The 23,949-nt window shown below is 48.7% G+C and overlaps 1 protein-coding gene across 1 annotated transcript; it reads left to right on the forward strand.

The window, feature by feature from the left end:
- The first annotated feature begins 3,266 nt into the window (after positions 1–3,266).
- Positions 3,267–23,485, forward strand: Daglb (diacylglycerol lipase beta). The gene is made up of 15 exons (XM_090324073.1): positions 3,267–3,446; positions 5,089–5,240; positions 8,443–8,614; positions 9,914–10,172; positions 11,410–11,532; positions 13,514–13,641; positions 14,534–14,660; positions 15,997–16,080; positions 17,311–17,388; positions 19,621–19,701; positions 19,787–19,914; positions 21,937–22,005; positions 22,344–22,416; positions 22,929–23,179; positions 23,290–23,485. The coding sequence occupies exons 1-15, from the start codon at positions 3,352–3,354 to the stop codon at positions 23,483–23,485; spliced, it is 2,016 nt and encodes a 671-aa protein (XP_090180199.1). The 5' UTR covers positions 3,267–3,351.
- Positions 23,486–23,949: the final 464 nt, after the last annotated feature.

Raw genomic sequence — 23,949 nt, forward strand, 5'->3', positions numbered from 1 at the left:
CTTGAAATCGTAATATCTTCTTTATTTTTTGGGGGGTGGGGAGAGAGGAGTAATGGTATTGGGACTTGAATTCAGGGCATGGGCACTTAGCTTTTTTATTTTATTTTATTTATGTATTTATTTATTTTGCTCAAGGTTGATGCTCTACCACTTGAGTCATCATTCCACTTCCTATTTATTTTGAATTAAGCTTTCACTTCGTTGCTCAGACTGGTCTTGAAATCGTGGGCTCAAGTGATACTTCTACCTTAACCTCCCGAGTAGCTGGCATTACAACTGTGTGCCACTATCCTTGGCTTCTTTAAATGATTATTTGTTGAATGTCTTTTCTAAATGAATAAATAGTTAGCTGAGATGAACTTCTGTGTGTAAAGTCATGCTTGCAAACCTTGTCTTAGAAGTACCAACTGTGGTTTTAGTCCCAGCCAGAGGGTGTGTTAAGGTAAATCTGACTTGACAGGCTGGATTCTCAGCAATCTAGTCCAGCGCTGTAAACACAGCAGAAGTCTCATAAATGCTGTGGCTGAGATGGAATTAGCACATATCAGAGAACAAACAGGTCAGAGGCTTAAGAACTACCTGTAGCTCACTGGTGGCAGGAAAAGTTGAAGGAGCTCTTGGGAAGCGGGACTTTGATTTTTGAAAATGCAATGAGACCTTTATGCTCAAGCCTAAAATCCTAATTTCTCAGGAAGCTGAGATCTGAAGATGGTGGTTCAAAGCCAGCTGTGGTCAGAAAAATCTGGGAGACTCTTATCTCCAATTAAAACACCACAAAGCTGGAAGTGGAGCTGTGGCTCAAATGGTAGAGCACTGGCTTTGAGTGGAAAAAGCCCAACAAGGAAGTGGAGCTGTGGCTTAAGAGGTTTAACCCTGGTCTGAGTTCAAGTCCCAGTAATAGCACAAAAGAGAGACGGGGTGGAGGGAGAGGGAGAGAAAGAGGAAAGGAGGGAAGGGGGAAGGAAGGAAGGAAGGAAGGAAGGAAGGAAGGAAGGAAGGGTTAAGGGAGAGTGTGGAGGCCCCGATATCAAGTCTCAGTATGGACACATATGCACATGCATGCGCGCTCACACACATACATACATACACACACACACACACACACACACACACATACAATACATAATGAGGTGGCTGAACACTGAACTTGAGTGCAAAGGAAGCTGGAGTTGGAAGAAGACCCCTGGGAGAGCCATTGAGTCCATGGAAAGCACGTGGAGCAGATGGAAAGTGCCTTCCATCTGCAGAACTCCCTTCCTTCCTTGCTTGCTTCCTTCCTTCCTTTTTTCTTTTCTTTTTTCCAGTCCCTGAGCTTCTTTTGCTCAAGCTTAGCACTCCACCACTTGAGCCTCAGGACCACTTCTGGCTTTTTTCTATGTATATGGTACTGAGGAATCGAACCCAGGTCTTCATGCATGCCAGGCAAGCACTCAACTGCTAGGCCAAACTCCTGGCCCCCCATTTCTGTTTTTTTTTTCCTGCTTATATGGTACTGAGGAATTGAACCCAGAGCTTCATGAATGATAGACAAGCACTCTTCCACTAAGTCACATTCCTAGCTGCCTTCCCTCTATCACACTGTGTAACTTCCAACTTCGGCCTCTCAGTCTCTCCCCCAGCTCCTCAGTGTGTATGCGTAAGTTCACCTGTAGTAGGGCTTGAACTCATGGCCTCATGCTCTTGTTGGGCTTTTTGCTCAAGGCTGACACTCTACCACACCTCCACTTCCAGATTTTTGCAGATAAGAGTCTCAGATTTGTCTGTCTGCTTTGAACTGTGATCCTCAGATCTCAGCCTCCTGAGAAGGATTACAGGTGTGAGCCACGGCGCCCTCTCTAGCCATAGGTTTAATAAGATTATTAATTCACTATTCTATTATGGGAAAAGCAGGGGCCAGATAAGCAGTGTGCCTCCGCTCTTGAAGTTTCCACTCAGAAAAGTACTGTTAGAACACCGAAACTGAGCACTAAAGGCAACTCCCTAATTAACCTCATCTGGCCCTTGTCTCCTGTAACAACCATGTTAAGTATATGGTGCTGTTTTTTTTAATCAGTTGTGGGGCTTAAACTTGGGGCTTTGGCATTGTCCTTGAGCTCTGTTGCTCAAGGCTAACACCTTGAGCTATAGCTCCACTTCCAGTTTTTGAGTGGTTAATTGGAGATAAATTTCTTGAGACTTTTCTGCCCTGGCTGGCTTTGAACTGCAATTCTCAGATCTCAGCTTCCTGAGTAGCTAGGATTTACAGGTGTGAGCCACTAATGCCTGGAAAGTATAGATTTAAAAAAATTATCATAAATTTGCCATCAGCAAAGGGGCTTGAGGCAGTTACCTCTTCTAGCCTGTCCTGCCTATAGCAAGTCAGAAACTACATTATGAGCAAGCTAATTGTAACGAGAAAGGATCCAAGAAACCACGATGTTTGTTCTTGAGATTTGCAGAACTGAAAAACAACTCCTTGGTAGCGTAGGCCCACTCACTGTGCAAAGATGTTCACTGGAAAACACTCAGAGCCACCTACACAAACCACTCCTAGGTCAGCTTCCCTAAAAGATAGGACTTTGTGACCAGAGTTTTCCATCTTCTCAAACAACCCACTTATCTCTGAACTTAGGCGGCCTGCCTTATGGTTAGTAGCTGAACTTTGGTCCAGCAACATTGAGGAGTGGTTCTGTATAATAAAGGAAACCAAAGTAGGGTAAAGAGGAGAAACTGGAGCCTGTACTGTTTTGGGTAAGATGATCATGGCAGGCCTTTTTGAGGCAGTGACATTAGCAGAGGCTTGAATGAAAAGGTATAGGAATTCCCCTTTGGTAGAGGAATTAGGTATGGCTGCACACACCTGTAACCTCAGCACTTAAGAAGCTGAGGTAGGATGATTCTGAGTTTGAGGACCCTCTGAGCTATGCAGTAAGACCCTGTCCACACCCACACACACCCCACATTTCTGAGTAATATTTCTGGCAGAGGAAGAAGGAAATGTAAAAATCTTGGAGAAAAGCTCAGGGACAGCAGACAGCAATAAAGAGAAACCTCGTTTCCATTTCTTGGAGTTCCCTGTGTGTGAATGCCTGGAGTCTTGTGTAACTTATCTGTCTGCAGAAGGACCAGAGCGACTTTCCTAGCGCGCACGCGCAGAAGGTGATAGCGTAGGCGGGGCCGGCGTGCGTATAGACGCGCGCGTCCTGACCGGCCCGCAGTGAGCATGCGCAGAGCTTCACCCTCTCCTGCGCGCGTGCGCGAGACTCGGGCCCGGGGTTTGCCGGCCAAGTCTGAGAGAGACGCTCGGCGGCTCCCGGTTGCCAGTGGTGTCCGCGCCTATAATTCGGGCCGTGCGCGGGCGGGAGCGGCACCATGCCGGGGATGGTGCTCTTCGGCCGTCGCTGGGCCATCGCCAGCGACGACTTGGTCTTCCCTGGGTCCTTCGAGCTGTTGGTGAGAGTGCTGTGGTAAGCGATGAGGGGTGGCTTGTGCGCGCGGTCCCCACCGAAGGCGACAAGTTCCCCAAGGGAGCGCCCACCCTCGTCCCGGGTGGGGGGGGTCTCCCCAGTTTTGTCGGACGGAGTTCCGAGAGTGGGAAAATGGTGCCCTGCTCGCCTCGGCCGGCCGCCGGGGCGCTCGGACTGCGGGGCGGCGGCAGGAGCTTCGCCGCGGGGTGCGGCGCCCCGGGGTGCGGCGCGGAGTCCTGGCACCGGGAGCCGCCGCGCGTCATCGCCGTCCAAAAGCTATGGCCTGGAGCTCTCTCCTCTCTCCCTCCTGCCAGTTGCCTCGTGCCGTCGCTGTGGTAGATCATACTTTCCACCTGGGGCTTTGTCTTTCAGGGTTGATGGGGGTTATTATTTAGTGGTGTTCCATGCTTCCTTTCACCGTTGGGCAATGAAGTAATTGCAAAATGTGGTTGTGAAGAAAGAAACTCTTGCTTTATAGAGTTTTATCACTGTGTCCCACGACACACCTTTGCATAATTCTCTTCCCCACTGCTGGTTTTTAGTTACACACAGCAGATTACCACCTGTGTTTTTTTTTTTTTTATCAATGTACTAATAACCCACATATGTCGACATTTGCTTGTGATGACTTCCACAAGCATATCGTTTGTGTGGCTTATGTTTTTCTGAGCCACCGTGGGCTATTTTCCTTATATTTGCTTGCTTTGGCTTTAAGTGGATTTAGGAGGCATGAAATAAAAAGCATGGAAAGGAAACAACATAAAACACAACAACAAAAACAATAGAATAGGCAAGCCAAGCCAGGTGCCAGTGGCTCATGGCTGTAATCCCAGCTATTCATGAAGCAGAGAGCCAGAGGATTGCTGTTCAAAGCTAGTCCAGTTAGAAGAGTGTAGGAGACTCCATCTCCAGTCTGCAGATGCGATGCAGAGTAGTAGAGGAAGCAAGAGCTTGAGGTTCTGAGTTGAAGTCTCAATACTAGCATAAACAAGTGGGAGGGGGGCTGATGTTGGTAGCTCATACCTGTAATTCTAAACTCAAGGGATTGAGCTATGAGGATCACATTCAAAGCCAGACCTGGCAGAAGAATCTGTGAGATTTGTATTTCCGGTTAATCACCGAAAACCAGAAGTGGAATTGTGACTCAACGTGGTAGAACACCAGCATGGAAGTGGGAAAAGCTCAGGGACAGCACGCAGGTCCTGAGTTCAAGCCCCATGATCAAGAAAAAAATAAAGGAAAATTATACTTTGTAGTTGCTTATTAGATTTCGCTCTTTTCTTTCTCTCTCCCTCTTTCACTTTGTGCCAGTCCTGGGACTTGAACTCAGGGCTTTAAGCATTGTGCTTAAGTGCTCATGGCTAGTGCTCTACCACTTGAGCCACAGCGCCACTTGGAGATAAGAATGCATGGACTTTCCTGCCTACTCTGGTTTTGATCAGGATCCTTAGGTCTTAGCCTTCTGACTAGAACTATAGGTGTAAGCCACCGGCACCTGGCTACTAGATGTTTTTGTTAATGAGAAGTCTCTTTCATGGTGACCCATAACCTTGGCTTGGGAAGTATTCACTGCATTGTTTTCATTTATGTTTTACAATTGCCCTTCCTGGATTCCCTTTCTGAGCATTCCTGTGTCCCACAGGTGGATTGGCAGCCTCACTCTCTATCTCCTGCACCGAAGGAAGCTGGGTTGTGCTGGCGGGGTCCAGCTCAGTACCTACCTCATCGTCCTCCTCCTCCTCCTGGCGGTCATTATCAGTGTGGTGTCGGCCATCGTGTATGTCAGCATGAAAGGTAACTAATACGTCAGCAAAGGCCATTTACTCACCACACCCCATCACCCAGCTTATTCCTTCTTTCTGTATCTAGAGAGTGCTATAGCTAGTAACACTTTAGAACATGTTTTGGAATCCCAAGAGAAATCCTGTGTACCTATTAGCAGTCACTCCTTCAATCACCTCCCTCCCCCCCCACCCCTCAGCATTCACTGATCTGCCCTCAGTGTCTCTGTAGACGTGGAGATTCTAGACAGAATACCACTGCAGCTACCCTGTAGGTGGCCTCTGGCGAGGTGTTTAAACTTAGCATCAAATGTTTCAAGGTCATCTGTGATATATACTGGGGGCTTGGTTTCTACAGGAAACTGCTGCATCCCTTGGCATCCTAGCTCCTCAGAAGGCAGGGATCTGGAGGCTGGAGGTTGAAAGTTAGCCCAGGCAGATGGTCTTCAAGTCTCTTACTCTAATTCACCAGCAAAAAGCTGGAAGTGGAGGTGTGGCTCAAGTGGTAGAGTGCAAAGCATGAGTGCAAAAGGTAAACACCCCCCCCCCCCCCGCCCCAAATACACTAAGTGGACATCTTATCCATTTACTGGAGAGTGAGCAGTTGGATTATTTCTACTTTTTGGCTATTGTATTTGCTTAAAAGGTTTTGTATTCTCCATCAGTCTCTCTCCCCCCCCCCCTCTTTCTGGAAGGATCTTTCTGTGTAGCCCAGGTTGGTTTCACCACTCTCTTGTCTCACCTCCCACTTCAGGACTGGATCGTAGGAATAGGCCTCTCTACCTAGCTTTACATGCAGACTTTCTATACTGTGATCCTTTCTCAGAGAATGTCCCCAAAAGTATTGCAGACTTTCCCTTTTTGGCTGCTCTTACTCATAGACTCATTCTGATGACTAATAAAGAAAAGTGTTTCAGAATGAAAATCCATCTGTCGTAGGCTTGACTGTGACAGGTCATCCTTATTGTGTGTTTCAGGCTGTGGAAAAGTGCTTGTCAGATTGTCAGTGAGAAAGATAAGGGGAGGGTAGCCCGGGCACAGTGAGAGGATCAAAATGTTCTATTTGTTTGTTTTTATTTGTATTCTTTTGCTTGTCCTGACCTCTTCCTGTGGAACTGGATTACAAGCAGAAGCACACCCACTAGAATCAAGGTCTTGGTTGTTTGGAATGATGATCTGAAACAGATGTAAGCTAATCTGTTAGCAGAAATGTAGAGATGGAAGGTGTTAATGGCAAAATATTTCACAAGAGAAACTTCTGGTTTTGGACTTAGATGTGTCATCTGTACTTCCTTCTTGCAGCAATATGTAGAAAGCAAAACTATGCTATTTTCTTGTTTGTTTTTTTAGTGGCAGTGTCAGGATTTTTTTTTTTTTTTTTTTTTTTGCCAGTCCTGTGGCTTGAACTCAGGGCCTGAGTGCTGTCCTTGGTTTTTCTCAAGACTAGAGCTTGCCCAAGGTTGGCACTCTACCACTTGAACCATACCTCCAGCCCCACTTTTTGCTGGTTGTTTTGGAAACAGAGACTCAAGGACTTTTTGGCTCAGGTTAACTCTGAACAGTGATCTCATTCTCCTAAGTAGCTAAGATTGTAGACATGAGCTACTGGCATATGGCTGAGCTCTGTTTTTAAATGTTCCTCTCAATCATGGGTGGGTAGGGTCTAGATTGAAAACAAAGAAATTCCATTTCTATAGGTTCTATTGATCCCCTAGGACCAGATTGTCATTGGTGCTACTTCTAGAAGTAAAGAAGAAACTGCACAATGTGACTCCGCAGTATAAACATCTTTTTTTCTCCCCTGCTGTACTAGGGATTGAACTCAGGTACTCTTACTGTGTAAACCAGGCTCCAAGACCTTTTGTTTGCAGGTTTGGGTTTGGTTTTTTTTTCCCCCCCTAAGATTCTCACACTGTCCCCAGTCTTGAACTGAGATCTTCCTACCTCTGTCTCCCAAGGAGCTGGAATTATAAATGTGTACCACCATACCCAACCCAGTGAAGCTTCTTGGTCTCTTCTGAAAGAGAAAACATTTAGGCTGCTGTTGTTTCAGATACAGTATTTATCTGATTAATTTGCCCTTTTATTGGCTCCTGACCTGCCCTTTTTTTTTTTTTTTTGGCCTGGGCATGGGCTCAGTCCCTGAGCTCCTTTTGCTCAAGACTAGCACTCTACCACTTGATCCACAGTGCCCCTTCCAGCATTTTCAGAGTAGTTGATTGGAGATAAGAGTCTCACAACCTTTCCTACCCTGGCCAGCTTCAATCCTCAAATCTCAACCTCCTAAGTAGCTAGGATTACAGGCTTGACCTGGTGCCCTGCTGACCCCTGTGTTTATATCTGCATGACAGTCAGCTTTGAAATAGGATGTGTAAACTAGGTCCCCTGCAGTGCTGAAGTGTCTGCTGTCCTGCAGCGGGTGGTGGTGGTGTGGGGCGGGCATGTTCTGTGTTGGCTACTCATAGGTGTTATCTGGGTGGTGCCAGTGGCACAGCCTTCTTATCCCGCCCCCACCACACAGCCTGGTCTGTTTCCATACTTTTCCCCCATGTCACTCACACCAGCTAGTGTCAGCTCTGGAATGGTCCTTGCCTAGGAGGTGAGGGTGATAGGTTCACAAGTGGACACAGGACCCAGTGTCTGTCAGTGCAACTCAAGAGAGTTTCTGGAAACTTCTGGGGAAGTGCTTCTCCTTGCTCCTCAAAGATCCAGCAGCCATGTTGCACTTTGCTTCTGGATGAGGCTGTGTCTCCACGCACAGCTATTAGGGAAGCCTGAGGTCCATCCCGTTTCCCATAAGTCCTTCCTGTTTTGAGTTTGCTTTGGGCTTTCTGTTACTTGTGCTAGAACTGTACCAAGTGAACTGCAAAAGGGTAGTTTACTAGAAGCATGGTAGCATATGCCTGTAACCCCAGCACTTGGAAAGCTCAGGTAAGAAGATTGAGAGTTCAGGGCAAACCTGAGCTACATCATAGCTCAAAAGACAAGCAAAAGCCAGGTACAGTGGCTCATGCCTGTAATCCTAGCTACTCAGGAGGCTGGAATCTGAGGATCATGGTTCACAGCCAGTACAGGCTGGAAAGTGCATGCGTACACACACACAAATAGGCAGAAGATGTGGGAACTGCACATTTGCATGTCCCGTCTGTGGTTGGTGTGGTTTTGTGGGAAGGCCGTTCTGCACCTCTGGCAGCGGTATATCTTCTATGCTTCAGGAACCATCTGCAACCCTGGCCCTCGGAAGTCCATGTCTAAGCTGCTTTACATCCGCCTGGCACTCTTCCTGCCGGAGATGGTGTGGGCTTCCCTGGGGGCCACGTGGGTGGCACAGGGGATCCAGTGCGACAGGACAGTTGTGAACGGCATCATCGCCACTGTCATTGTCAGGTGAGATTTCACATCTCTCTTCATTCTTGTCACAAATGTTCTGGTGATGTGGGTGGAGAATGTGGTTGAGGGACCCTACAGCTAGACACCCCCAAAACTCCCCAACACGGTCAGGAAACAAGGAGACTTGGAGACGCTTGTTCTTTAAGGAGAAATGATTCCTTTTCCTTTAGGCATCTCACCAGTTCTGTTTTTGTTTTATTTTGTTTTTTCCTTTTTTTGTGTTAAGGAACTGGGTCTTGAACTCAGGGCTTTGTACTCTCACTTGGCCTTTTGCTCTAGGCTGGCACTCTGCCATTTGAACCATAGCTCTACTTCTGGCTTCTTGATGGCTTGTTGGAGATAAAAGTCTCATGGACTTTTCTGCCTAGGCTGGCTTTGCTATCTCAGCCTCCTGAATAATTAGGATTGCAGGCATGAGCCAATCACGCCTCGCTGCATTTTTCTTTTCTTTTTCTTGTGCTAGCATGGGGCTTGCACTCAGGGTCTTCCATTCTCATTTGGCTTTATAGCTCAGGGCTGGTACTCCAATCAGTCGCACCATAGCTCTATTTTACTGATTCTGATTTTTCTACATTTCCTCATTTCTCTCATCAGAAAGACAAAACCCAAAGCACAAAATAAAGCAGAGGCAAAAGCTGAAGGCAGGGCTAGAAAAGAGTGCCAGGAATAGCCCAGAAGATGTTCTAGTGACATGTTTGTATCTGCTAGACTTCGAATCTCTGAGATGACTGAGTTCTTAATTCTGTCCACCGAAGCTACAAAGAAAACTGCAGCTGGTGCTTTGACTGCATTTCCTAAGTTACAGGGCCGAGGGGCACCATGTCCTCTCTGGAGGGGCTTCTTCCAACATGAGCTTAGTCTAGAAGCAGTGAACTCCCATAGTGTGCATTTTTTTGGGGGGAGGGGGTGGGGGGACTGGTTGTAAGGCTTGAAAGACCTGCACACTTTCTCTGAGCCCTTTCACTCAAGGTTAGTGCTTTATCACTTTTGAGCCACAGCTCTACTTCCAATTTTCTGGTGGTTAATTGGAGATGAGTTCCACGCCTGTAATCCTAGCTACTCTGGAGGCTGAGATCTGAGGATCATGGTTCACAGCCAGCCCCAGGCAAGAAAGTCCATCAGACAGCTCCATGTTTTCCCTGGTGATCTTCGCTTTTAGCAGCCAAGTTCTGGGATGGCAGCGGCTTCCTGAGCACCACAGTATAGATGCAGGAGCAGGGGCTAAAGGAGGTGCCTTGAGCTTTGTCTCTGAAGGTGGGGCTCACAGTCTTACCCTGCCTTGTCCTTGTTTTGCAGTTGGATCATCATCGCTGCCACCATGGTTACCATTGTCATCGTCTTTGACCCCCTTGGGGGAAACATGGCTCCATATCGGATGGCTGGATCTGATCACCTAGACAGCAATGACTCCAGCCAGTTCTTTAAAGGCCTCAAGACTGCAGCCAAGAGCGTGTGGGAGACAAGAATCAAGTTCTTGTGCTGTTGCATTGGCAAAGATGACCACACTCGAGTGGCGTTTTCGAGTACGGCAGAGCTTTTCTCAACCTACTTTTCAGTAAGCTCAGGGGGCCTGGTGTGATCTCGTTCTTCTTTTTCAGTATGTGCCTCCTATGGAAATTCCACACCCTAGTCTGGGGGCAGAAGGCAGGGGCTGGGCACCCTGGAGAGTTGGCTAAGTGCAGGGCTATATATTTGTGGTCCTCTCTAGTTCATCCTTTCTCCATCCCCTGTTCAGTATTTTATGAAGTCTCTGTCTCACTCTACTTTTCCCCTCCCTTCCTCCCTCCCGTGCTCCCTTCTTTCCTTCTTCCTTCATTCCTTTCTCTTTTTTTATGCTGGTACTGGAGATTGAACTCAAAGCTTCACACTCTATCTTAGCCTTATGACATGGCTGGCAACTTGAGCCACAGCTGTACTTCCAACATTTTTTGGTCTTTTCTTTTTTTGGTACAAGGGATCAAACAGGACATTGCACTTGCTAGACAAGTGCCTTGCCATTGAGCTACATCCCAGCTCTGTCTATTTCCAGCTTTTCTTTGGTAGTTAACGGGGATAAGAGTCTGATAGACTTTTCTGCCCAGGCTGGCTTTGAAACATGATCCTCAGATCTCAGCCTCCTGAGTCCCTAGAATGATGGGTGCACTTGCTTGGGTTTTCATTTTTAAGGAGCTGCATGGACTCTTGTATTTGGGGGTCATTTGCCACCTGGCCCAATGACTAGGCACATCCCACTTACAGACAGTGTCACACATCCTCCTCAGGTGGCATCACACAGTGGGTTGAGTCTCGGTGCTAGAGGGAAGAGGCGGCTCCCGATCCACTTCGAAAGGCAGGTTTGGATGAGGGTCTCGCCTTTCCTGAGTGTTCCTGATTTAGTGATTTTGGAAGTATTTGGAAATCCTGTGCTTTTCATCACAATGGTGTGTTGATAAATCACTATCATCCGAGCCACACAAGAATCCTAAGTTGGAGGATCAAAGTCTGAGGCAGACCCTGAGCAAAACTACCAGACCCTACCTGAAAAATCACTAGGTGCAAAAAAAAAAAAAAGAGGCCATGAAGGCATGGCTCAAGTGGTAGAGTGCCTAGCGTGTGTGAGGCCCTGGCTTCAAACCCCAGTCCTCCTAAAACCAAAAGGAATCCTGCCAAGAAAATGATTTTTAAAACACCCGTGTGTGAAATGGGTATACATGTGTGTGTGTATGTGTATGTTGGTATTGAACCCTATGTGAAATGGAACTTTCTGTTCTTCCTGCCTGGTGACATGACTGACACTGTGGTTCCCACCCAAGGACACTGACCTGGTGCCCAGCGACATCGCAGCAGGCCTCGCCCTTCTCCATCAGCAGCAGGATAACATTAGCAGCCTCCAGGAGTCGTCCGAGGTGACCGGCCCCACCCTGGGGCTCCCCCAGGTAATTGCAAGCCTCTGGGGGGATTGTCCTATCCTTACCATTTAGCCTCTGTGTAAATGTGGGAGAAATACAGGGCTCAAGCTGAGCATAGAGGCGCATATCTGTAATCCTAGCTTCCAGGAGGCTAAAGCTGCAGGGTGAAGAGTTCAAGGCCAGTCTGGGCTACATAGTGAGATCAGCAAGCCGGACCAGGTGCTGGTGGATCATGCCTGTCGTCCTAGCTACTCAGTAGGCTGAGATGAGGATTGCAATTCGAAGCCAGCCTGAGCAGGAAAGTCTGTGAGACTCTTACCTTCATTGAGCCACCAAAATGTCAGTGGAGCTGTGGCTCAGATGGGAGAATACTAGGAGACAGTGCCTGGGCCCTACATTTAAGCACTAGACTGGCACCAAAACAAAAACACCTAGCAACAGCAGTTTGGGTAGCTGTTGTGCTGGAATCCAGTTTCTTGCTTCTACTTGTACTTTCATCATCTGTTAGGTGAGGCTGCACCTCATCTTCAGAGTCCAGCTGGTGGGAACCCGTTTGGGCAGCTCACTGGCTATGGTGTTGCTAAGCCTTCTATTTTAGAAAGTCCACTGCTAGAATCTATTAAAGTCCTGGGACCTGAGTCTTCTCAGGTATGTTTTCTTCCTTCTCTTGGTCTGGGGAGCAGAAATAGTTCAGCTTTGCTGGATGATCTAGATTTGTGTGGTTTCGAAAGAGAAAATCATGCTGGATGCAGTGATTGCTGCCTGTAATCCTGCCTACTCAGGAGGCTCAAAATGGGAGGATCATGGTCCAAAGCCAAGCAGGGGGAAAACGTCAATGAAAAGACCTCCTCTCAACCACTAAAAAAAAGCTGGATGTGCCAAGTGCTGTTGGCTTTGTAATCTTTGCCTCTCAGAAACCTGAAACCTGATGACCATGATTTGAAACCCGCCCAGCAGCCCAGGCAGCAAAGTCCATGAGATTCTTTTTTTCTTTTTTTTTTTTTGCTAGTCCTGGGGCTTGAACTCAAGGCCTGAGCACTGTCCTTGGATTTTTTTTCTCAAGGCTAGAACCTTACCATTTGAGCCACAGCACCACTTTCTGGCTTTTTCTATGTATGTAAGACTGAGGAATCGAACCCGGATCTTCATGCTTGCTAGGCAAGCACTCTACCACTAGGCCAAACTCCCAGCTCTCCATGAGATTCTTATCTTCAGTGAACCAGGAAAAAGCCAAGCAAAAACATAAGGCTCTGAATTTCAGTTCCAATCTGGCACCAAAAAAAAAAAAAAAAAAAAACCAGGTGCAGTGGCTCACACCTATAATCCTAGCTACTCAGGAGGCTGAGGTTTGAGGATCATGGTTCAAAGCCAGCCTGGGCATGGAAGTCTATAAGACTCTTATCATCAATTACCACTAGAAAACCAGAAGTACTGCTGTGGCTCAAGGGGTAGGGCGGTAGCCTTGAGCTGAAGAGCTCAGGGACAGCACCCAGGCCCAAAGTCGAATTCCATGACTGACAAAAAAAAAAAAAGGAAAAAAAAATAAAAATTAAAAATGGGTGATGTACACCTGTCATCCCAGCTATGCCAAGAAGCCATAAATAGGATCTAAGTCCAGGTGGACCAGGGTTAAAAGCAAGACCTTATTTGAAAAATAAGGAAATAAAAAAGTGTTAGAGGCATGTCTCAACCAATAGAGCACCTTCCTGGCAAGCTTAATTCAATGGAACCCCAGTATCCCAATAAGAAAGTAAAAAGGAAGAAGTTACATCTAAGACTCCCCCTGTTTCTCTGCCCTTGGCTAAAGCATCCAGGTCCTGTCAGATCTTGTGTTCGTGCAGGCTAGAGTTAAAGACCAGTTTTTCCTGTAGGAGTTCCCAGAGCATTCTAGCTAGTGTGAAAGGTGCAGGAAGAATCAGGAATGAGTGTGTTCAGGTTAAAGACGTTAGCACATTCATGTCCTTGTGTGCAGAGTTCCTACACAGAAAGCATTTCCCCTCTCTTTCAGGAAGCGGATTTGGATGCAGAGCTAGAAAACTGCCAGCACTATATGCGATTTGCGGCCGCTGCCTACGGCTGGCCTCTCTACATCTATAGAAATCCGTTCACGGGGCTCTGCACAATTGGCGGGGACTGGTAGGTTGGCATGGGGCAAGGCCCCACATTTGTCTTCCAAAAGAGAAAAAGTTGGGCACCGGTGCACACGCCTATAATCCCAGTACAGGAGAGGCAGACACTTGAGGATCATGGATTGCAGCCAGACTAGACAAAACCTCACCTCAGCCAGGCACTGGAAACACATGCCTATCATCCACTAACTGCTCAAAAGACTGATTTCTGAGGATTGAGACTTGAAGCCAGCCTGAATTCATGAGACTCTTATTTCCTTTTTTTTTTTTTTTTTTTTTGCCAGTCCTGGGCTTTGGCTCAGGGCCTGAGCACTATCCTTGGACTTTCTCAAGGCTAGAGCTCTACCACTTGAGCCTCAGCACCACTTCCGGCTTTTTTCTATGTATGTGGTACCAAGGAATCGAACCTGGGTCTTTGTGCATGCTAGGCAAGCACTTTAACTACTAGGCCAAACTCCCAGCCCTCTTATTTCCTCTTAACAAGCAAAAATCCACAAGTGGAGCTATGGCTCAAGTGGAAGAGTGCCAGCTGTGAGCAAAAAAGCTAAGGGAGAGCATCCTGGTCCTGAGTTAAACTTCAGTATTGGCATCCCCTCTCCCACAAAAGGTGTATATATGTATATAGAGAAGCCATTTTTCTCTTATTTTTTTCTCATGGACTTTCTTTTCCTGGCTGACTTCAGAGTGCGATCCTCAGATCTCAGCCTCCTGAGTAGCTGGGATTTACAAGCGTGTGCACCAGAACCCAGTAAACAATGTTTAAGGGCCATTGTATGTTGGCTGGAGGTCCTAGAAATGACCTATGCTGCCAGCTGTGGGGTGGAGAACAGGACAGTGAGGGTAGGTTTTCTCGCTGTGGACTGAGGCTTGCATGTTCCCCTATGGCTGTCTTTTTTAAGTTACAGAAGCAGAACGGCAGAGTACGACTTGGTTGGAGGAGACCAGCTCAATTGCCATTTTGGTTCCATCCTGAAGACCACAGGGCTACAGTACCGAGACTTCATTCATGTCAGCTTCCACGACAAGGTGTGGCACCGCGTGGTTTCTGGGGTCCTTTGAGATCCCCATGGGAGCTTGGGGTTATGTTTTATATAATTCACACATGCACTTCTAGATCTGTGTACTGTTCCAGCGAGCTCACAGACCCCCCCCAACACCTCCACCACATACTTAGAGCCCACACAGGCCTGTGAATCCTAATTAGATGCCCTCGTGGGTAGTGAGCCACCCACACAGCTTTCTGGGGTCAGCAGGCCTTGTTTTGCTTCCTAAGCTTCAACAGCATTAGTGGGGTCCTCCTGTGGTCCTCCTACTCTGGCGGTATTGTAGGTACTTGGGCAGCCAGATCAATCCGTTTCGACGGCTGGCCATTCTCCACACCAAACTCCAAGAGCTGCTGACCCAGTGTAGCGATTTTCAGATTCACCCGGCATCCTTATTTATTTATTTAATGTGTGTATGTGTTGGTCCTGGGGCTTGAATTCATGGCCTGAATCTGTCCACAGCCTCACTTCTGGGTTGGGATTTTTATTTATTTATTGCTAGTCCTAGGCTTGAACTCAGGGCCTGAGCACTGTCCTTGGGCTTTCTCAAGGTTAGAGCTCTACCACTTGAGCCACAGCACCATTTCTGGCTTTTTCTATGTTTGTGGTACCGAGGAATTCCAACCTGGGTCTTCATGCATGCTAGGCAAGCACTCTACCACTCTGCCAAACTCCCGACCCCTTTTTGTTTTTGCTAGTCTTGGGGCTTGAATTCAGGGCCTGGGCACTGTCCATGGACACTTCTTCTCAAGGCTAGTGCTCTACCACTTGAGTCACAGCTCCACTTTTGGCTTTTTCTGTGTATGTGGTACTAAGGAATCGAACCCAGGGCCTCATGCATGCTAGGCAAGCATCTACCATTAAGCCATGCTCACAGCATACACTAGTTGGATTGAGGGCCCTGAGTGGCTGTGTTGGGCCTGCTGGGTGACAATGAGTCCTGGTCAGCATCTGCACTGTGCTGGTACTTCAAGGCCACATGAGAAGGATCTGGGTGTCATGAGATGGCTTCCCCAGAAGGCCAGAGGCTGTCCACAGAGCTCTTCAGCCTACCTGGGCCCACTCTGTGACAGCCAGCAGGCCACATCTGCAGTCTAACTGGGAGAGGCAAGAGAGCCTAAGAAGGTTCATGCACAAGTGCAGGTTTTCTGGAAATCTTTTGGGTCTCCCCGGCTGGTGAGGATGAGGAGGAAGCGGCTGGACTCCTGATTTCCTTCTTCCGGATCACAGGGATCCAGGTTTTGGGAAGGAGGATAATGGTGTTATGCAGTGCTGGGGTGTGGAGCTTGGTGACAGGACAGTCGTCTCTTGTCCTTCAGGTGTACGAGCTGCCCTTCCTGGTGGCTCTGGATCACAGGAAGGAGTGCATCGTGGTGGCCGTGCGAGGGACCATGTCTCTCCAGGTAACCTGGGAAGCGGGTGGGAGCAGGAGGTGGGGCGTGGAAGGCCATGGGTGCGTGGGATCAAGACAGGCATTGTTGGGCAACGGGGAAATCCCGAGGCAGTGAAGGAGGAAGCGAGTCCACGTGAAACGCCTCTTCACCAGCCGTGGGGGATGGGACCCTCTTCCCTGCCAGCCCTTCTGACTCATCTCTAAGGTCCTGGTCCTCCCCACATGTCTGGATACAGTGAGACCTCTTTAATCCTGCCCACGACCCCATCCTGCCTTCCCTAGGCCTGAGCTCTCTCCCTGGTCAACTTCCTTCCCTCTTGAGCAATCCTCAATCTAGCTTCCTCATTCTCTGCTGACCCAGGAAGTGCGTGCAACAAGACTCCAGAGCCTGTTTACCCGTCCCCCTCTTTTGGCTTCTGACCAGTGCTGAGGAATTCTCCCCCACCCCCCAGATCTTGAGGTTTTCTCCATACCTGCATCTCCCAGGACGGCTGTTTGTATTCACCTCACCAGCACTGCCAGGAAACCCTTGAAGACAGTGCAGTTGACCTTGTTTGCTCTGCCCCTGCCTGCCCAGCCCAGATCCTGGCTCTCAGTTCCCAGCCAGGCAGGCCTCTTCCTGGACCAGCGGAACGAGTTTCTACCTCAGTGCCTCCTCCCTGGGTGTTCATCCTCGCATTCTGTCCTCCAGTGCTTGCACCACACTCCTGGCCTGGGCCTGCCATTCCCATGGGATGGGTCACTGCCCTGCTTTCTGGGTCTGTCTGTTCCTTCAGGCAGTGCCCCCACCCTCTGCTCCCAGCCAGCCATTGATTGTGGGCCTCTCAGAGCAGGAATACTGCTTTGTTCAAAACCACAGCACAGCCTGGCACCAGTGCCTCATGCCTGTAATCATAGCTACACTGGAGGCAGAGATTCTGAGCATCCCAGCTGAAAGCCAGTAGAAAATCCATGACATCTCCAATTAACCACTGGAGAGCTAAAAGTGAAGCTGTGGCTCAAGTGGTAGAGCATTTGCCTTGAGTGGGGAAAAAAAAAAAGCAAGGAATAGTGCTCACACACACACACAGTCAATGGGAGAAGGCAGAGATGTGTCCTGAGCTCCAGCATTGGTCCATAACTCAGCTGAGGTCAGTGTCATAGGTTCCCTTCAAAGCAGTGTGCCCTGGAAACTGCGAACCCACTGTCTCAGAGCGAGCCGTCTGAGAGCGGGACCCTTCAGTCAATGCCTTCTTCATAGGACGTCCTCACCGATCTGTCTGCGGAGAGTGAGAGCCTGGACCTGGAGCTGGACCTTCAGGATTGTGTGGCCCACAAGGTAAGCAGGTGGTGGGCACTGGGAGTTCTCTGCTAAGGGAGGAAGAGCTACTGATTTCCGAAGCTCCACAAGCTGCGAGGGGTCCCCACGGTCCCTGGAAACTTTTAATATCCCTATAGCCTCAACACTGAAGTCAAAAATCCATGTTTGCTAAGCTATTAGTAATAATCTTTTTCTTGATAGTACTAAGGCTTGAACCCAGGGCTTCATATTTAGGTAGGTACTCTACCACTTGAGCCATGCATGCCTACAGCCCTTGTTTTGCACTGTCGTGAGGACATCATCCTAGTGGATCTAAAGTGGGTCTCACATGATTTCCCTTTGCATTCCCCAGTGAACCATCTATTACAGAACAGAAAGGGTTTTGTCTGCTTTCCTAGCACTGGGGCTTGAACTCAGGGCATGAATGCTTGGTCTCTGGCACTTTACTACTTGAGCCATAGCTCCACTCCCAGCTTTTTATACTTAATTGAAGGTGAAAGTCTCATGGACTTCCCAGGCTGGCTTTGGCCCAGGATCCTCAAATCTCAGACTCCTGAATGTAGCAGGGGTTGCAGGCACCCAGTGAGAGGAAGTTTTTTTTTTGTTGTTGTTGTTTTTTTTGCCAGTCCTGGGCTTGAGCTCAGGGCCTGAGCACTGTCCTTGGACTTTCTCAAGGTTAGAGCGCTACCACTTGAGCCTCAGCACCACTTCCGGCTTTTTTCTATGTATGTGGTACCGAGGAATCGAACCCGGGTCTTCATGCATGCTAGGCAAGCACTTTAACCACTAGGCCAAACTCCCAGCCCCGTGAGAGGAAGTTTTTAAACATTTAGAGTGAGGGTGCAGTGGTTCCTGAGCAGCAGCAGGCCTAGCGCTTCCAGTCGGCTCTGCCTTTATACATTTGCCATACTAGACCCAGCCTACCGGGTGCATCTGGGTCTGGGAGAGGAAGCCAGAAGTATTTGTCCTGAGACTGTCTGTCCTCCATGGGGACTACTGGCTCTTCAGGAAGCCTGTTCTGTAGAACAGCTAGATTTGTTCAGACAGTTCCCTTTTTATTTGGGGAAACAAATCCCAAATTTGTTTTCTCTAAAACTCACTTCTGGACTTTTTTTTTTTTTTGGTCTGGATAATGGATGCCAGGTTTAGTGTTTAGTTAAAAGTGAGTGTTTTCATTGTAGTGGGTTAAATGTTGGTCCACACTTGTAATCGCAGCCATTTGGGAGATCTGAGAGAATTGAGATCTGAGACTGGTCCAGTAGCAGCGGGGCACCATTAGTACCATGTCTGTGACCCTAGCTACTCGGGAGGCTGAGATCTGAAGATTGGGGTTGGAAGCCAACCCAGGCAGAAAAGTCCGTGAAACTCCTTATTTCCAATTAACCACGCAAAACAAAAAAGCTGCAAGTAGAGCTGTGGCTCAAGCAAGTAGAGCTCTGGCCTTCAACATAAGAGCTCAGGGATAACACCCAGGCCCAGAGTTCAAGCCCCAGGAGTGGCAAGAAAAAAAAAAAAAAAAAGAGGGGGGCCGGGAGTTTGGCCTAGTGGTAGAGTGCTTGCTTAGCATGCATGAAGACCCGGGTTCAATTCCTCGGTACCACATACATAGAAAAAAGCCAGAAGTGGTGCTGAGGCTCAAGTGGTAGAGCTCTAGCCTTGAGAAAGCCCAGGACTGGCAAAAAAAAAAAAGGAAAGAAAAAAATGGAAGCCAAGGGCCGGGAGTTTGGCCTAGTGGTTAAAGTGCTTGCCTAGCATGCACAAAGACCCAGGTTCGATTCCTTGGTACCACATACATAGAAAAAAGCCGGAAATGGTGCTGAGGCTCAAGTGGTAGAGCTCTAGCCTTGAGAAAGTCCAAGGACAGCGCTCAGGCCCTGAGCTCAAGCCCAGGACTGGCAAAAAAAAAAATTGAAGCCAAAAGGGCTCAGGTGGAAAGGGCGTGGTTCAAAGGGCACAACACCTGCCTGGCAAGTACAAGTGCCTGAATTCAATCCCCGGGAACTTTACATACATACACACACACACACACCCCAGAAAGCAGCCATTTATCACCTTAAATCTCTCCATTGGTGCAGTCTTGCTTGTGATACAGGCTCAGAGAGGCTGCCATGGGGTTTTGTGGGTACACAGAGCCCTTGTGGCATCCAGGTCATACAGAATGCCATCAGCGCTGCAGCCAGGGGCCAGGAGCCCAGCAGAGGCCAGGGAGGCTGGTGACGTGACCCTATGTGCATGTGTTTTGTGTTGCAGGGGATTTCACAGGCTGCCAGGTACATTTACCGACGGCTGGTCCATGATGGAATTCTGAGCCAGGCATTCGGCGTTGCTCCTGTAAGATGAGACTTTTTATTCTCTTCTGTTTCGTTGGCCCTTTGTTCCTTGTGGCCGTTCTGTGAGTATGGCCATTCTCCTCTAGGAATACCGGTTGGTCATCGTGGGACACAGCCTGGGGGCAGGGGCTGCTGCTCTGCTGGCCATCATGCTGAGAGGCTCCTATCCCCAAGTCCGGGCCTATGCCTTCTCACCCCCCAGGGGCCTGCTGAGGTAAGACTCCCCAGCTCCTCACCACAGCCTGTCCACTGTGACCTCACTTCCTTCCTAACCCCAGGAAGAGTGGATTGGGAAGAGCTGTTTAGTTGAAGAAAGACTTGTTAGCCTGGGGGCCGATGGCCCACGCCTGTCATCCTAGCTACTCAGGAGGCTGAGACCTGAGGATGGTGGTTCAAAGCCAGCCTGGGCAGGAAAGTCCATGAGACTATCACCAATAAACTTACCAAAAGAGCTAGAAGTGGAGCTGTGGCTAAAGTGTTTAAGAGTGCTAGCCTTGAGCAAGAAATAAGCTCAGAGATAGCACCCAGGCCCTGAGTGCAAACTCTAGAACCAGCCCCCCCAAAAAAGACAGTGTGTAGACTTTTTTAGCTCTGTGACCACAGCTCCAAATTCCTAAATGGTATCATTCTCAGATTGGTTTTCAGAGATTTATTTTGTATCGGATCATGGTAGAACTGAGCCAGAAGATACAAATTTCCACCTATACACCCCTCCACACACACGCGTGCATGCATGCCTGGCTTCTGCACCCACCAACACCCCCAACTAGAACTGGGTGTTTGTGGTCACCAATGGACCTGGGTCACCATTTGGGTTTTAGAGTGATGTATACTGATTTTTTATGAGATTGAAAAGCGTGTTTGTCTTTATTCACTCACTGTGCTGACCAGACCAGTTCTGTGTGACTTTGTCTTGAGCAAAAGAGCTCAGGGAGGCCAGGAGCATAGCCTAGAGTTAGAGTGCTTGCCTAGCATGCACAAACCCGAGTTCGATTCCTCAGTACCACATACACTGAAGCAAAACAAAAAGCCTGAAGTGGTGCTGTGAATCAAGTGGTAGAGCACTAGCCTTGTGAAAGCCCAAGGACAGTGCCCAGGCCCTGAATTCAAACCCTAGGACTGGCACAAAAAAAAAGTTCAGGGACAGCACCCAGGACCTGCGTTTAAGCCCCATCACCTACCCCCCCCCCAAAAAAAATGAATGAATGAAACCGAAAAATAAAAGATGGGGGGAAAGAGAGATACTATACCTATCACAGAAAACTTAGAAAAATCCAGAAAAGCAAAGAGGTCCAAAATTTTAAGTGATGCTGGGGACTCAGCCTAATACATACTAGGGCTCTACTACTAGGCCACACTCATGGTCCCCCAAAACTTTTAACTTCTTTAGAAACATCCAAACAGAAAACTCAAAAGCAGAGTAAGCTGGGCACTGGTGGCTCATGCCTATAATCCTAACTACTCAGGAGGCTGAGATCTGAGGATCATGGTTCAAGGCCAGTCCGGACAGGAAAATCCATGAGACCCTTATCTTCAATTAACCACCAGAAAACCGGAAGTGGCGCTTAGCTCAAAGTAGCCAAGTAAAAGAGCTCAGGGACAATGCCCAGACTCTCAAGTTCAAACCCGACAACCAACAAAACAAAACAAAAGCAGAGAATATACCTGAATAAGGCTACATGACTGAATCCCAGCTACTCAGAAGGCTGAGACAGGTGAATCATTTGAGCATAGGTATTTGAGACCAACCTGGACAACAGAGACCTGTCTCAACACAGAAAACAGAACCTGTTTTAAACAGCTTTGTCATTATGTACATACATCACTCAGGGCCTGAGCACTGTCCTTGGACTTTCTCAAGGCTAGAGCTCTACCACTTGAGCCTCAGCACCACTTCTGGCTTTTTTCTATGTATGTGGTACCAAGGAATCGAACCCAGGGCTCCATGCATGCTAGGCAAGCACTTTAACCACTAGGCCAAACTCCTGGCCCACCACTCATTGTTCTGTGTGTGGCTGGACCACAGCTCTTTTCCTCTCTGCCTACTTACGGTGCGCTAGGCCAATCCTACCAGGAGGGGTCGCTGCACCAAAGGCTCAGTGCAGGTACTCATGCAGGTACTCTGTTAAGTCAGTGTTGAATGTGTGAGGATGTCCTTGGTGCCCGGTCATCTCTACTGGAGTCTCCTATGACCACAGAACCAGGCTGATTTGGCTTCTCTCGTTTGAACTTTCAGCAAGTCCCTCTACGAGTACTCCCAGGACTTCATTGTGTCACTCATCCTTGGAAAGGATGTGATCCCCAGGTTTGTGTGTGGGATGGTCAGTCTTGGGTTGGGGGAGGGTGTTTGAAAGAAGACACCAAGCTGGGCACCAGGGTCTCGTACCTGTAATCCTAGCTATTCAGAAAGCTGAAATTTGAGGATCATGGTTCAGAGCCAGCCTGGGCAGGGAAGTCTATGAGACTTAGAATTAGCATTGGAATTGGAATTGGAATCAGCATTGCCAATTTACTACAAAAGCCAGAAGGGGAGCTGTGGTTCAAGTGGTAAAGCACTAGGTTTGAGCAAGAAATGTCAGGGACTGGCATAAAACAAAACCCCACCAAGTTTTGTGCCTCAGTGTCTGATCTTTTGCTAAACAGGCTTAGTGTGTCCAACATGGAAGATCTGAAGAAGAGAATCTTGCGAGTGATCGCTCACTGTAATAAGCCAAAGGTAATCTGAACGCCAGAGTTGAGGGCATCTACAGGAATGGAGCGTGGAGGTGGGAGGAGCTGGCTACTCCACTGCCTCTGAGACCTGGTGCTTGTTGTACTGTTGTTTGACATTCTCCTTCTGAACAGATTTCTGTCTAGGATTGTGTATTGCCTAAGAAAGCAAATGGCTACACCAGATACAACACATGCACAGTTAGGAAGAGCTAGATATTGTTCCTAGGCATAGGAAATAAGGCCATCACATATTGAGATTAGGAGATATATACGGGTGTCAGTGGCTCACATCTATAATCCTTGCTATTCTGGAGGATAGTAGTTTGGAGGCCAGCCTGGGCAAAAAAGTCACCAAGATTTAACTAGGGGAGGAGGAGCAAGTTTCCCCCTATATACATAAGGTTTAAAATAGGGTTTCATAACCCAATAACCCCACATGGTGCCTCAGGGGGCTGCGCCTAGCACTCAGTGTGAGGCAGAGAAACCACGTTTTGTCCTCTCCGCTCCCACCCGCAGTACAAGATCCTGCTGCAGGGCTGCTGGTATGAGCTGTTTGGAGGGAGAGCTTCTAACTGTGCAACCGAGCTGGACAGCGAAAGCCAGGGTGCCCTCACACAGCCCCTTCTGGGGGAGCAGAGCCTGTTGACACACTCTTCCCCAGCCTACAGCTTCTCCAGTGACTCCCCCCTGGACTCCTCCCCCAAGTACCCACCTCTGTACCCTCCGGGCAGGATCATCCACCTGGAGGAAGAGGGCACCACGGGGAGGTGAGTGTCCCCAGTCCCAAGGGCCAGCCTGTGCGCACTCATGTACACACTGTGATGACAGAGGCTCCGGGTTGCCATTGTGCTAGCTGGCCTGTTGTTTTCTGTTGAAGGTTTGGCTGCTGTTCCACAGCTCAGTACAGGGCGAGGTGGGCCCACGAATCAACATTCGGCAAAATTCTCATCGGCCCGAAGATGCTGACGGACCACATGCCCGACGTCCTGATGAAAGCCCTGGCCGGCGTGGTGGCTGACAGGGAGGCCTGTCTCTCCTGTCCCAGCCAAGGCGGCTCAGACCAGGCGGTGTGACCAGGCCGACAGTACAGGGCTGACCTTTCTCAGACTGACTTAAGGTGTAAGGGACTCCTGTGAGACCAGGGCTTTGCAATGCCCGAGCAATGGACAGGAACTAAGTTTCCACAGTATTAACAGGCTCAGGAGTTGGGAGTGCACAGGCAGCTCCTGAGCCTGCACCTTGCAGGAAGCCCCTCCCAACCTCCCCCGCCACCTGAGAACTGCCTCAGAAGAAGGGGGGGGGGTGTCTAACAGCATTTGAAGACCCTCCAGGATCTATTGCCTCCCAAACTCAGGGTCTTGTCCTGCATCTACTTGGACAAGTCTGAACATGGATGAGAGATATGCACTATTTTTTTAACTGGGTCCCCTGATTGGGGTGTTAAGGGAAGCTCTGAGCTCAAATCTAGAATGAACAGAGGTCAAGGAAGAGCTCAGCTCTGCCCGCCCGCACCCCCCCCCCCCAGGCAGAGTCAGCC

This window comes from Megascapheus bottae, chromosome 34 (genome assembly GCF_031878675.1).
Source record: "Megascapheus bottae isolate mThoBot1 chromosome 34, mThoBot2.hap1, whole genome shotgun sequence".
Lineage (NCBI taxonomy): Eukaryota > Metazoa > Chordata > Mammalia > Rodentia > Geomyidae > Megascapheus > Megascapheus bottae.